We start from the raw sequence: 15831 nt of genomic DNA on the forward strand, positions 1-15831 counted from the left end.
TATTTCAATTCGCCACTGCTGTCACCTTGTTAAATACGCCTTGATTCTACACATATAAATAATATTCGACCGTACGCTTTTATGTTAAACTACGTATATAAAAAATAAGTGAAGTGAATTCGCCTGTATTTATTCCAATTCGCCACTGCTGCCGAATATTTTTTATATGTGTCGAATATTTTTTATATGTGTAGTTTGAGATCAAGGCGTATTTATATGCCAGGTTATGTTGATAGCACAGCTGATTAATGTTGTTTAGATGTTTAAGCTGTCAAATTATCTTGTGTTTGTTGCGGCGAATGCTACAACAAACGTAAAAGTAACAAAAACAACAGGCAAACTTTGACAGCTTAAACCACAAACAAAAACAAATTGCATGTGGTTTTTGTAAATGTTGTACTTGTTGTAGAATCGACACCACCTGGTATATAAATTCGCCTTGTTTGAGATTATCGCGGGATATTTTTATAAACAGCTGTGCTCCCGATGACACCTTATTAAATGCACCTTGGTCTTGCTCATACACGGTCAATCACAAGGCGAATTTATAGAAGGTGACCTCAGAAGAATATGAATATGATGCTATTGGGTTTTTTTCACAAACCCAATAGCAACAACAACAGACAACATTCGAATTAGATTCGCCTTGGTTCTGTCATCACCTTCTATAAATTCGACTTGGTCAATCAGCTAGCACAATCATGATGGTATTGAGTATGGGCCCTATAATAGTGTGTCGTGCACCCGCTTAGCTATATAAAGATTTTTTTGATATAACTGTTTAACTTTAAAGTACCGCAATGTATGTGAAATTTTAAAATTTGGAGGCATAACTTTACAACTCTTTACTCAAAAGAAATATGACCATTAAAGAAATACATATCAGATTAACTTGAAAATTTAGGCAGATTCGTTTAAATATTTTTATCTTTTCATTACCAATGCGACTGTGATATAACTGATTTTCAGGATTTCTCACAGTGTAAACGTATATAATAAGAAAAGTGATGGCAACCCTTATCACGTACACATGATTAGTTTGTAAACATGTTTTAGTTTGTACTTACTAACTTGTTATTTTAAAATAAAGTATTTAGAAAAACCAAAATATATAAATGATTTCTGTATTAAACAAACTATTTATTGCCAATAGAACATTACCCCAACTCCTCCACAAATCATTGGCTATACAACACTTAACCACCATTTCGCGGGAAACACAAAAAATGACTTCAAATCAAGATTTTTGCACTGAGATCGTGTGGATGGATTTAGAAATGACTGGACTCGATGTTATCAAAGACAAAATATTAGAAGTATCATGTCTTATAACAGATAAAAACTTAAATGTTATAGCAGAAGGACCTTGTTTTGCCATCAACCATCCCGAAAATGTTTTTCAGGAAATGAATGACTGGTGTATCAAACATCATAATGAATCTGGCTTGGTAGAGAATTGTCTTAAATCGCAAATAACAAACGATAAAGCCGAACAAATACTATTGGACTTTATAAAGCAGCATGTACCTAAAGGCAAATGTCCATTAGCCGGAAATTCAGTGTATATGGACAGGTAAACAAATAATATTTTTGTTTGATACATAATTCAATTAATTTTTATATTTTTAGGTTATTTCTACGTCAACTCATGCCATCTGTGGACGACTATATGCATTATCGTATTATTGATGTTTCTACCATAAAAGAATTGGCAAGACGTTGGCATCCTAAGTTATTAGATGCAGCACCCAAAAAAAAATTTTCTCATCGAAGTTTAGATGATATTTATGATAGTATTGATGAGTTGAAATTTTATAGGCAAACATTTTTTAAAGATACTTAACGAAATTGAATAGAATAAATTTAATATTAATCATGATACCTACAAGAATTCTACAAGGTAGAATAGTTTTCCTTTGGTAGAATCATTTAATTCTATAGAGTAAGTTCGGGTAATGTGGTATACATACATATTTTTTACTTCACTATAATTTTTAGAAACTTAATACGATTAGAACATATCTCAGCAGGTATTCTACTACAAGTCTTATAGGGTTTTTACTACACTAGCGCACATCTAACATCTACCATCAATTTGCAAATATGCTAACATCTTCCCATAAGAATTACACAGGGCTGAGTGCCAACTCTATATCTTTAAAAAATGTTCCTATCTCATTTCGTTACACCTAACATCTTTCGATTATTTTAGTGTCACCACTAATAAAATGGCATTTATATTAAAAAAATGTAAACAAATATTTGAATAATAATGAAGGGACATTTTATTTGTTTGAAATGTGTTTGTGAAATTATTTTCTTATTTAATTTGATAGTATAAAAATAAAAACCAATCTCAATTCATTTTGTTTTCATAAAAACAATATGATTTTTAATATTTTTGCAATTTTACTGATGGTAGATGTTAGAAGTTGCAAGTGAGAGTTTCGACACCTTCCATGCGTTTCGCCAAAATGTACGTAAGTGTAAAAACCCTATTAGGTTTACATCCAGGGATGTAGAAAAGTCCAAGTTTCAGAGAAATTTGAGAAAAAGTGAAAAAAACCCATAAACAAGCCATTGAAAAATTGGCGGCTAATGTGGTATATGTATGTACTATTGTCGGTTTATATCGTATACATACTATAAATGAATTGCGTTTTATTTAAAAATTACATTTTATTTCAATTATTGAAAAGAAAAAACGGAATTCATATAAGATTACATAAAATAGTTCAGAAAAGCATGGAGAAAAATAGCACTTCGATTATTAAATTAAAAAATACTTCAACATTAGGTGTGTTCTCGTACTTTCCAGTAAAAAATATCCAGTAACTTTATTTTAGAGAGTAAAAATTTGCAAAACTTGTAAATTGTATTAATTTTCAACTTTTTAGTTTTGTTTGAATTTGCAACAATATGTTTTAAACGTTTTTTGTGTTGATATGTTATACTGGACAAAAAATATCCAGTAAAAAATATCATGTTCTCTATCTACGAACTGTCACTTTTAACACTCTCTTGCTCTCTCGTTACAAGTTTTTAAAAGTAAACGAACGGAATCCCGTAAGACCCCTTTCACACTATGCAATTTAGTTGCGCAAGTCTCTTGTGTTTGTAGATGGCAGAGGTAATGTCGGTTAAGGAGAAGAAAATTTTACATGCTGTTTTGTTGTTGGGCAAGAGACTTGCGCAACTAAATTACCTAGTGTGAAAGGGGTCTAAGTCTTAGACTCTAAGATCATATTTTAGAGTACCCTATTGCTGAATGTAAAACAAGAAAAGAGAGTTGGAGAATTCGTAATCAACAAAACCGTATGAAAGGTAAGAAATACCATGGATTTTCTAGATGAAATGCCTAGACAAATGATAGACACATGTAAATAAAAGTTTTTAGATAAAAGAAGTGGCAACGTCTACAGGATTTAAAAAAGCTGAAATGAATTCGTCGGAGCGTTTTTTATTGTATTGGCGAAATTTGCATTGAAAATCTCAATATTTTTTTTATTTTATCATGTTTTTTTCTTCTCCTGTTAAATTAGTAAAATGTAAGTTAGGGGTAACGATATATTATAATTATTTTCAAATACCAAACAATTGTTTGGCACTTGCCACAAAAGTCAAACATAAATTATATATGTAGTTAATTAGGCACAAATTAGGTTATTGATTTCTACGAAGTATATTTAATTAATAAAAAATTCTTGCATCAGAAATTCTAGACTGTGATCAGACAGAAATTTGTTCCACCATCTTTGTTTTTTTTTTTTGATAACGTTTACATATTGAACTATTAATTCTTTTTATTTTCATCTCCTTTTAATTAAATTAATACAAATATTAATAATAAAATATGTCTACAGCAGATTACAAAATAAAAAATATTAAAATGATGTTATAATAAAAAAATCTTCACGTACTTAGCAACGATGGAACAATCATAAAACCTTAAGTATCTTAATAATCTAATCGATTTCAAATAATTATAAACATTTGGATGAATCAGTAACACATCCTTAGATGTATGTACTATGTATACAAAAACCTTGAAATATTTAGCGATTTTAATTATTGGCTGTCACTTCCATTAATCTATTTGGGAATCAATGTCCGACGTGATCACTGGAAAATTACGTGTTTTTTTTTACATTAAATCAAAGTACAACTTTCAATAAGATAGATAAGACCTATAAATGGTTTGAATGTAACGGTCTTTGCATAAAAGCGTTAAAGGTGACCAGTTCATAATTTCACTTTAAACGTTTTTGGTTTCTTAAAGGAAATACTTTTCAAAAGTACTGATTCATTCACTCCGCATGTTGGAATATCTCTGAAATTCTTTAAATTTATTTTAGAAAATCAAAACAAACAAAAAATCTGAACTTTGATACATTTTTATGTATGTATGTAATAGTTTTAAATTGAAAGAAAATATTTTTTTTTATTTAAACTTTTACTATTTATTATTAATATTGTTGTTTTAATGTTAATAAGAACTGCACATCTTACTTGTTATTTGGAATCTTAGCTAGCCGGCATTTTGCTTATCTGTAAAGTCTCTCAAAGGTCAAGCTTTCTATTTGTGTAGTATAGTATTTAATTAAGAATACATTTTAAAATATAATAATACTAAGATGGTCATATAATTTGATACAGTAAAAAGTAATATTATTATATTCTATTGTGCAGGTTTATATTTTTCTCATCTCAACAATTCGGTTTGATTTAAATTAAGAAAATTTAAAAAAAGCATTGTCAAAAAAGTACATCGAGTAATTCACACTAAGTGTGTTCGCGTACTTTCCAATAAAAACTATCCAGTAACTTTAATTTAGAGCGTAAAAATACATTTACTCTCAATCTAAAAAAATATCCAAAAAGTACTCGAACAACAATTTGTAAAAATATGTTGTATTTTATTATAAATCAATTTAAAACGTTTGTTTTGTGTTATTTTACTTCTTTTCTTTGCAAGACTTGTAAATTGTGTTAATTTTCAACTTTTTAGTTTTGTTTATATTTGCAACCATGTGTTTTAAACATATTTTTATGTTGATATTTTTTACTGTATAAAAAATGTCCAGCAAAAAATATCATGTTCTCTATCTACGAACTGTCACTTTTAACACTCTCTTGATCTCTCGTTGCAAGTTTTTAAAAGTAAACGAACGGAATCCCGTAACTTCCAGTGATAATTTGTACAAATTATCAAGTACGCGAACACAACTATTGTAATTTTTGTAAATTTTCTTATTAATTTAAATCAAACCGTAAACTATATCCTTACAACAAAACACCTTAAACGAAATAACCCAAAGTACCTTCATCGATAAAAATCAGTAACAGAAATAATCTAAAATAGCGTATAAAATTAATGACGTTACAATATTTCTGGATTCCAAGTTTTCTCTGGAAAAATCTTTATTGTCTACTGTATATATGATTTGCTTCTTTCCAGATCGAAACTGCTATCCTAACAAAAACAGTTATTTTAAATTCGATCAGGGAAAAGAAGCATGTAAATAACAATTTATAATGCAATCTTTGGTGAGATTTGTTCTTTACTCTGATACTTACTCGTACATGTAGGGCATAACAAAATTCGTGACTCTGGAATTAAACAATTGAATTTACTTGATTACTGATATGATTTTGTATTGAGTATCGCTCATTATTAATGCAACATTTTAACGCGTGAGCAACATCATCATACAAAATTCTGATACTGATTTGCTGTTCCCACCAATCATCATACATACATACATACAATAAATTTTCTCGTATTGTTGCATAAAGCTGAAAACTTGGAGTATTAAATTCAATATACTTAGTACGCTTTTTTCACAAAACGAAAAATAAAGAAATTCATTTTTTAAAAGTACGTTTCAAAGTCAATGAGATTTAGTTTTTATATACAGCTTGAACGAGAAGGTTTACGAAACGGACCGCGTTAAAGCGGATCAATTGAAAGGGTGTTTTTTAAAAATATAAAGCTGCTACATTTACCAACAAAAATCCAAATATATAAAATAATTAAAAATGGGTTAGTAAGAAAGGTTAAAATTATAAAGAAATTAAAAATAAAAATTCTAAATTTTTATTAAAACAATTTAAGCCAATACGCCAAGTATAAAATTGCATCTGGAGACAATCGATCGCATTGGGAGTATACCATTAATTGAAACAAGTTTAAAACAGGTAGAACATCTGTATGCTAAAGTCAAAAATAGCAATCGTCTATTCAACTGGTATTTTGAAACTGCAGAATACACTATTTTATCCGCTTATGAATCTGTGCAACCAGCGGTAAAACTTTTCGAAGCACCACTCAAACGTCTTGACTCAGTGATGTGCAAGAGCTTGGATATTTTAGAGCAACGTGCCCCCTTGGTGTATTTACCACCCGAACTGGTAAGATAAGACAATTTAGTTTTTAGGCTAATAGCATATTATGATTATTAGACTATTATTATGGGTTTAAAGATGTATTGGAATACTAAGGAATACATGACAGATCATTTGGTTAAACCGGTTCTGAAAAGGGCCGATTCGGTGAAACAAATCGGCAATGCAGTGCTGGAGAGTCCCATAACAACCTATGCGGCCGAACGTTTAGATGGTGCTTTGACGGCTGGTGACAAATTCGTCGATAAATATTTAGTGGCCATTGAGGGTGATGGCGATCAAACTGATGGTAAGTTAAAAAATAATGGTATAGAAATATTTGTTTAATTGGTTTTTGTTTATCTGTTTTTCGTTCACTCGAAAAAGAAAACAAAAAAGTCATTTAAATAGTCTTAAGGTTATCATTTCCTGCTAAATAATTTTGGAAATAAGTGACTGAAATGAAAACAATAAATAATTTCTTTTAATCTTCATTTAAATTTTAAAATGTATATAAATAAAAACGAAGACAAAGTCGACTGTTGATTTTCTCTTCAATCGCTAAAAACAAAAAAAAACCAAAAAATTAAGAAAAAAAACTTGCATTGATAAGACAACATTGAAAATAAATATGAAATGGTCAGTTAAGTTCAAGTTATACCCTATATTATTAAGTCAAAATAGGTAATATCCCAAAGTCCCAAAAATTCAAGCACTTGAACATTTTGTTGTAATTTGACTTGAATTTAAATATAATTATGTTTTAAACTTGAAAGATATATAAAAAACAAGTAAGAAAGTATGGTCGGTCAAGCCCGACCATATAATACCCTACACTAAGTAAAAGAGAAAAAAAAAATTCTTTTAAAATTTCAATAATTTATATTTTTAATTGATTTTCGGAAGTGGACCGATCACCATGAAATTAGGTCGTGTGATTTATGTCTATATTAAAGTTAACTGTGTTGAATTTTGTGTGTTTACCAACATTTTTAAGCGATTTATGCGCGTTAAAGTGATTTTCGGAAGCGGGTATATATGGGAGCTATGACTAATTATGGACCGATCGTAACAAAATTTGGTGACATGAATTTTGTGTATATAAAACCAGGAAAATCTCGATTTTTTACCTATGTCTGGATTACTAAGTCATTAATATAGACAATATGGATATCTAATGATATATAGATTTCAAAGACCTTTGCAACGACAAATATAAGTTGGACCTACAATGGGTCAAAATCGCAAAAATATTTTTTAACCCGAATTTTTTTTCACCAAAATTTTTTTTCGCTAAATATTAAAAAAAAAATTGTTTACCTAAAAATATTTAAAATTTTTATTTTGAAGTATAATTTGGTCGGAAATGTGAGTGATCACAGATCGAGCTCCTTTTCTTGATTAAAAGCTTATTGGCGAATTTAGATATTTTGAGTTTTTATATAAAAAATCGATTTTTGGTCAGAAATATGAGTGATCACAGATCGAGCTCCTTTTTTTGATTAAACGCTTATTGGCCAAGATATTAGCGAATTTAGATATTTTAAGTATTTATATCAAAAATCGATTTTTGTTAAGAAATATGTGTGATCACAGATCGAACTCCTTTTCTTATTGGCCAAGTTATTAGCGAATTTAGATATTTTGAGTTTTTATATAAAAAATCGATTTTTGGTCAGAAATATGAGTGATCACAGATCGAGCTCTTTTTCTTGATTAAACGCTTATTGTGAGTTTTTGTATAAGTAATCGAATTCTTGTGTGAAATATGATTGATCACAGACCGATGTATTTTGCAGAAATAAGTGGGCGTATTAGTGGACAATTTTTATTTATGTAAAAACTTTTGCGGTTTATGTATTGCGAACATTAAAAAAAAAGTAATTAAACGGTCCAGGCGTACTGCGATTTAAGATATATCGAAAAAAAATTGGAGTTTTAAATTTTGCTTTCAGTAGAAACTTAAATTGGATTACTATGATCATTTAAACAAAAAATTAGCCAAATCGATGTAGCCGTTTTCCGATTTTAGATAAGTCGAAAAAAGTGGGTGTGGTCAATTTTTCATTCCGTAAAATCCTAAGTTGGGCTATGACCAACATTTTAAAAAAAAATTTGTCTAAATCGGTCCGACCGTTCTCTGCTGATGCAATTACCAACGAACGACATTTGATTTTTATTTATATAGATTATCAAGTACGCGAACACAACTATCATCATTAGATATGTGTTTTAAACGCATTTTTAATACAAGAACAATTCGATTTTTATTCGATAGTCCGGATTAGGGTCTGCAGCAGAATATTCAGAATAATTTTACTTTTATTTAGATTCATATAGAAGTACTGCATAATAGTTGATTTTTGATTTTATCTTCGTACGTATTTTCGTTAATTGAATTCCTGATCTATACACATGTCATGAAAAATATTGAGAAAAGTTTTGAATGTTTCAGTTATTTGCTGTTCACACGAGAACAGTTGTAACATTGTTTATTCAAAAAGAAATATCAGAAAATATTAAGGCTTGGACAAAATCTGGATAAAGTTATTAAGGAATAATAAGCCACGAAGGAAATGTTTGAGATTTATTAAAATTTGAAATCTAAACTGAATTCAGTAATACTTAATTATTCATTTCTCATTAACAATTACATTTGTTCTGCTCTCCTAAAATATGTTTGTACATACAGTTGTGGATTGAATTACTCATCTGCTATTGCCTTTAATTTCCAAAAAAAACACTTTTTATTAAAAAATTTATAAAAATTAATAAATTTATTTCAATTTTATTTAAAATGGGCTCCATTTGAAATAAATTTATTTTAATTTAATTAAAATACTTTAATTGGTACTACCTATATTGTTTTTTTTGTATTTAGTACATATGTATATATTCTTTGTAGTATATAATTTCTGCACACCTAGATTGGAAACACCTGACTACTGGGTAGGAGTAACTGGGCATAATTCTAGATCAGCTATTATACTTAATTGTAGATCTGGGAACTCAACATTTTTTCTTATCCAACCATGACTAAACGATGCCAATTTTAAGGTTGGGCCATTAACATCCATTAACTACTGAAATATCATCGGCATATTTCGTGATAATACGTAGGTTAAAATGTTAATAAATAAAAATGATTTTATTTAATTTCTTTGTAATTATTAAAGGCAACAGCAGATTAGTAACTTAATTGTGTGTCAACAACTGTACATATAAATTAAAACTTGTTTAAATATACATTTAAAGACACGTTTATCTAACCTTTTGACCCAAGTAGGTGACAGGTATTCATAATATATTGTTTCCTCTTTTTAGATTAAAGTTAATTTCGACAATAATTAATTTCAATGTGGACAAAGTTTAAAAAATGATTCGTTAGATTCAATTTACAATTTGTTGAGATAATTTAACATTTTAAAGAAAATTTATAAGTATTATTGAAAATATCTTATTGAACATGATAGAATTTATGTTAAAGTTTTTTTTTTTTTTTTGAGAAGATTCACATCTGTATTTACAATTTACACTACCAGGGATACATTATTTTTTAAATGTACATATTTACTTTCATGTCTTTTAGCACCAAATGATGAAGATAACAATGTAGATGCACCGAATGAAAAAGGCGCCATCAAGGCAATTCATCACGGTCAACGTTTTTCGCGTAAGCTTAAGCGTCGTTTAACCCAACGGACTTTAGCGGAAGCCAGAGCTCTGAAGAAACAAAGTAAAGAAGCGATACATATATTGATATATGCTGCTGAGTTGGTAAATAATATTACATATGTATATGTACATGTGTAGATACATTTTAATTTGTTTTCAATTTTTTTTAAAAAAAACTTTAGATTGCAACTGATCCAAAATTGGCCCTACAAAAAGCAAAAGAACTTTGGGCTTATTTAAGTCTAGATGAACCCGAAAATCAAGCCAGACCGGCAACACTCGAACAGTTAATTGTTCTACTGACCCGAGAATCGGTCAGACGTTTGGTACATGTTGTTAACTTTGGTGCTCATGTGGCTGCCAATATACCCAAGTAATTTTTTGTTAGAATATCATTTTAAAAACAATATAAATTATATTTGGTTTAATTTCATAGAACTGTATCCCATACCACAACAGAAGTTGTACACCACATGCTATATTTCAACAATCGTTTGATTAGCATAACAAAATTGGATAAAGTAAAAAATTTGTCGAAAGAAGAAGCCGAGACATTAATAAAACGCATGTTCACTTTCTATGGCAGCCTACAAAGTCTTTCTAATGCTTATTTGGTAAATATTAAAATTAATTAATTTTAACCCTAGTCAAATACAAATACATATATATGTACATATATTAATTTTGCAAACTCAATTCGAATAGGAACGTTTGGCTTCCTTCTTATCGGGCCGCATCGAAGCCGAAAAAATTAGCGGTCATCGCAGTTCTGCTGCTTCATCCTCCACAACTTCATCAGCAAGTCTGCGTTTCGTAGCCCAGGAGAATAATACGCCTTCGTCTCACAACAATATAAATGGCGTGTACTGAGAAGTAGAGTTTTTTATTGCAGTCGTATTTTTATTTCTAATTATCGAATTTTATTTTTGCTTTCATATTCGTACTAACTAAAAAATAATAATTTTTCTCTCTTTAATTTTTACTTCTCCCTAACGTTATTTTATTTAATATTTTGAATATAGAGTAGGCATAGACACGCAACTTCATTGTAAAATTTTGTTACACACAAGTTTAAGAAATATTGTGTAGCGCCCAAGTATCTATGATTTTTAGGTCGGATAAAACCGATTCTTTCTAACAACGATTTTAGTTTTATTGTCGTTTTGTCCATTTAACCATTTAAATTTTACTTGTATGTCTTTGTTTTTCGTATGTAAGAACACTATTGTGATTTTTAATAATGATGATGATAAATATATAAAATACATCAAATAAAGATTTAAAAATATTCTTTCGAAAACTTGTATGTACTTACTTTATATCCAGGGACTTATTCAAAACACCTCTATCTTAGAAACACACAAGTTTTTAGGAGAGCAAAAAAAAAACAGTTCATTTGCTTATTTCCAAACAATGTTGAATTTTTTCTTTATTATGAAAATTTTGCTTACGTATTACTTACTTTTAATAAACCGAATAGTAAGTGCTTTGCAAATACAGTTTTACACAGGGCTATTGTAGAATAGACTGACATATTGTGTGAATTGAGTTCTTTGTCTCAATTCACAACGGGTCCCATAAAAATATTAAAATGCAAAGTTTTTGAGGACCACTGGAAAATTTCACCAATTGTTTACCAAAAATGGTCGGTCTAAGATAGACACAAAATAATGTGGAAGAGTTGTAGCAACTAAGGGGAATACGAGATACATACATATTTTTACCTTTCGTGAAATTTTTCAAAACTGAACGCAATAGTAAGCTTATGACCAGGGAAACCGGATTCATGCAAAAGCTTTTTTTCCAGTACATCATATTTTACTTATCATTCGAAAATATTACATAATTCATTATAAAAATAGGATATTTGTTATTGAATTTAAATTTAACGATATGCAAAATCCCGCCATTGTATTTTCTCTGTTCATTCTAAGCGTATTTATAAGTCCGGCAGCACAAACATAAACCAAACATTTGTGTCTCACATAGTTGGCAACTCAAACACCTAACACGCACAGTTCTTTTATTATATTTACGCTAGTGTTTTGTTAATTTTTTAAAATTGTTCTTTTCATTAAATTTATTAGCAAATATTTAAGGAAATTATGTTAAAGTATTAAAACATTAGTATAGTGACAAAGTTATAATGAAATTATATGAATTATTTACCCTTTTGGGTATTTTTGTGGCAGGTAAACATTTGCGTGTTGAAAACAAAAGTGACGAGTCTTAAGCCACACCCCTGGCTCAAGTCACAAAAAATAAAAAAACAAGCAAATTGCTTGTTGATTCATTTGAGAAATTAATTAATTTATAATACATTTTCATTTTATAAATATGATATAGCCAACGGTCAATACAATCAATTGCAAGAACAATATTGTACTATACCTAAGATTCTGCAAGGATCATGGTTTTCTTGGGAATCTGGCTATCCCACACAAACGGTAATAGATGCCAGGCAAATGAGTAAGCGAGGCTACTGCATAACAATGGAAAAACATCACGGCGATGAGTATTCTTTTGTATTTGAAGAACGCGGCAAGGGCTGTTACCACTGTGTAAAGACTTTCATAAGAACTTTAAATATTTTCGAGAAATTTGAGAGTAAGTGAACATTTGTTGCATAAAACTAGTTTGTTTTCCATAATGTATTAGTATTGTTAATTTTTGATTATTTCAGGTCCTTGTGTTACTATAGCAGATGGTGCTAAACCCTCGGTACAAACTGTTTGTCGCGGCATTAAGGATGATCAGCAATTGATTACTTTGTTCAACGAAAACTTTATACCCATCAATTGCCGCAGTTCTTTGGAAGGTGTTTGGCACTTTACCTATCAGAATCGTTTCCGTTTTACAGGGGTATGCGATAAACCTGATGCCAGAATACAGTCCTGCCAAACGGCCGGTACTCAGTTCTTGATACAAAATCAAAAGTTCAACATCACCTATCAGCAGTGCGAGGGTATGGATGGCACATTTAGTGGCATTGTGGAATACAGTTGTTTGGGTGATTGGTTTGTGGGTAAAAATCATTACTTTGCCGTGGCCAATACAAAGGAATCACGTAAAGATGAAAAATATCGTTGTTTACTCAAAAATCGTGACGATGACCTGTATGTGGGTGTATCCATTACTGCCGAGTGTAACACACTAAAAACTCCCGAAAATTCTCCGGAACGTCTAAAACTTACCCCCGTCAAAGCGGAATATGTTGAGCCTGGATGCACTTTACCACAAAATTTTTCCGGCGAATGGGTTAATACGGCCAACATAGATGCTGATGTCATTATTAGTGAGACGCATATAAATGAAACCTATTATCCGGATACGGCACGTTATAGGCGCACCATTTATGTATGTCGTGAACGTCGTGGTAATCGTATTATGATGGCTCGCCTTACTGTCGACGGTTGTCAGAAGGATTATGTTTGTTTTGATTTTATGCCCCGCCATCACAACATTATTCGTTATCGCAAGGGTTTGGCTGTTATTAAAGATGATTTCAGTACGGTATGTTCGTGGGTTCAATTTAAAAATGATGAAGCTTGGAAATATGATTTGTTTTTGGCAAAAAATCCTGTACCTGTGAGATGTCCAGTAGCCGGTAAATTTAATTTTACACAACGTGGTGAACATCCTTTTAAAACAAGGTGAGTAGAATATACATAAATAAAAAACGAACGAGTTTTTAGTCTGATATGGGAAATGATAACGTAACACATTGGGGAATTTTAATAAAAAGATTCTTGGTGTTATTGAGTTAGGACTTCAAATACCAAAGGGGCATACATAACAGGTTCCAATTTTTAGAATACAGCTATTGGAAAATTAAAATTTTTATAATGCAATAAAATTAATAGTAATTTCTGATTACAATGCAAAAGTGAAGAATGAAATTATAATTTGCTATTGGGAATTCTACAACCTTGCTAAAAATTAAGTATTTTTTTAAGAAAAAAAAAAAAAAAAATTAAAATCCAAAAATCCTTTGCGAAGTTTTGCACAATCACAACAACCACACGTATCATGTATGTTGTTGTTGTGATTGTGTGAAAGTTTACATAGTTCATAATTGGATTTCAAATACTTATAAAATAAAACCTATTGAAATCAATTATATTTTTCTAGAATTTTGGGTGGCGTTACATTGAGTCCACGTCCTGATATACGCTGCAAACAAAACATTTCCGATTTATCAGTGTGCGATACAGATCAAAAAGAAATGGCGGTCGATGAAAACTATTGTTTATCTGTAGATCATTTGGGCAGACCGGTAGACATTTACAGTAAGTTTTAATTTCACTTTAATATAAAATAGCAGAAAATTAATATTAATAAATTAACTTAAGGTGATCCTGATTATCGCATGAAATGTATCGGTTTTTGGAAGGAAAATTTGAAGTCATACTTAATAACATATGACGATTTGGATCCATTATCTAAATACAGATGTTGGGTATATCAAAGGGCCGATTTAAACAGAGTTTTAATGTCACAAGGTACTACGCGAGAATGCAGAAAACGATAGAATAAAATAATTAATTTCGTTTCTTTTTTGATTACTAGCTGCGGGCGCCTTTTGCAAACTCAATCAAGACGTAAGTTCCTGGAATCACAGCGAGGGAGCTGCTGTCGCCATTGATGCCATCGAATACGAACGAGAACGCGATGACTGCCCCATGTATTTTGATGATGGTGAAAATCCATGGCGTCAATCTGATGCCTCCAATATTATATTCGATTGGGACTTTTATAAGGCCGGTGCTAGTCGTCTCGAAGCATTAGTAAATGTGGAAATTTTTTTGACTTTAACATTGGGTTTTCTACTCATAAAATTATTACATTTTTATGTTTAACCTAGAGTTCATTTAGGTATTTCTATAAGTAAAATTCATTTAGTAACAATTTTTTACCAAAACCATTTACATATATACAAATTCGAAATATCTAAGAATCTCTTTGTAACAAACAAATGTGTCTTATTAGTTGTAAGTTTATATAAAAATTTGTTGTATAATTTCAAAACCTCCCTCCATTCCAATGTATTTTTACAATTATATTAATATTTTAAGTTCGTCCATTCCGTCCCTAGTTGTAGCATGTTGAATAAATACATCACCAACGAAATTATTGGAACTGTTTTATACAAATTATATATGAGTAGTATAAAAATAAAATGTATTAACGATGTAGTAATAAAAGAAATTTCGATGTTTTTTATACTGTTTAGCATGAGTGTGGTATAAATGTAGAAAATTCTATATTTATTATTTGCTACCCTATAAATTATTATCGCTCATTTGCTGCAACGTATATTTTATTTTTGTTTTTAAACCGATATATTTGTTTGTTTATTTTTTAAGAAAAATAAGAAATACGTAACAAACGTATGGGTATGTTTGTAAATGCAATAATATTGCATCACTGCAGCAAATTAAAAGTTTAATTAAGAGCATATTTGCCATTATTGCTTTGCGTCAAATGTTTTTTAATGCAAATTTTTGGCAGATATGCCGTTGCAAAAGTTTGCAGGTCGTGGCATCAGTGATGCACAAATTTACATTTATGAAGGCAAAAGTGACATACACTTTTTTTTATAACTTAACGATGCTGAACAAGTAATAGACAATAGATTATGAAATTAGGACAGAATGCTTCTAAGGCGATCCTGCGTGTAAATTTAGAAGCTATGTAGTTTACAAGACTTTGTCAGTTATTAAAATAACTTTGCTATTAACTCGAAATTTGGCATTGCAAATTGGTGAGATA

At 30.1% G+C, this 15831-nt stretch overlaps 3 protein-coding genes across 5 annotated transcripts; all 3 read left to right on the forward strand.

Annotated features, from left to right (window-relative positions):
* Nucleotides 1-1085: 1085 nt before the first annotated feature.
* On the forward strand, nt 1086-1868 carry LOC135956904 (probable oligoribonuclease). Its single transcript, XM_065507511.1, has 2 exons — nt 1086-1573; nt 1630-1868. The coding sequence occupies exons 1-2, from the start codon at nt 1116-1118 to the stop codon at nt 1841-1843; spliced, it is 672 nt and encodes a 223-aa protein (XP_065363583.1). The 5' UTR covers nt 1086-1115; the 3' UTR covers nt 1844-1868.
* A 4023-nt stretch (nt 1869-5891) lies between these two features.
* Lsd-1 (lipid storage droplet-1) lies at nt 5892-11359 on the forward strand. Of its 3 annotated transcripts, none has more exons than XM_065515720.1 (7): nt 5892-6043; nt 6116-6411; nt 6463-6694; nt 9974-10161; nt 10242-10432; nt 10496-10673; nt 10765-11359. In XM_065515720.1, exons 1-7 carry the CDS (start codon nt 6040-6042, stop codon nt 10927-10929), a joined length of 1254 nt encoding a protein of 417 aa, XP_065371792.1. In that variant the 5' UTR covers nt 5892-6039; the 3' UTR covers nt 10930-11359. The 3 variants fall into 3 exon arrangements, with proteins under 3 accessions (XP_065371792.1, XP_065371794.1, XP_065371793.1); XM_065515722.1 differs by having other exon boundaries at nt 6502-6694; XM_065515721.1 differs by having other exon boundaries at nt 5893-6043; nt 6484-6694.
* A 733-nt stretch (nt 11360-12092) lies between these two features.
* udt (protein undicht) lies at nt 12093-15267 on the forward strand. The gene is made up of 6 exons (XM_065515724.1): nt 12093-12251; nt 12406-12666; nt 12743-13712; nt 14191-14348; nt 14412-14561; nt 14629-15267. The coding sequence occupies exons 1-6, from the start codon at nt 12206-12208 to the stop codon at nt 14916-14918; spliced, it is 1875 nt and encodes a 624-aa protein (XP_065371796.1). The 5' UTR covers nt 12093-12205; the 3' UTR covers nt 14919-15267.
* Nucleotides 15268-15831: the final 564 nt, after the last annotated feature.

The sequence above is a fragment of the Calliphora vicina genome, chromosome 1 (assembly GCF_958450345.1).
Source record: "Calliphora vicina chromosome 1, idCalVici1.1, whole genome shotgun sequence".
Taxonomy (NCBI): Eukaryota; Metazoa; Arthropoda; class Insecta; order Diptera; family Calliphoridae; genus Calliphora; species Calliphora vicina.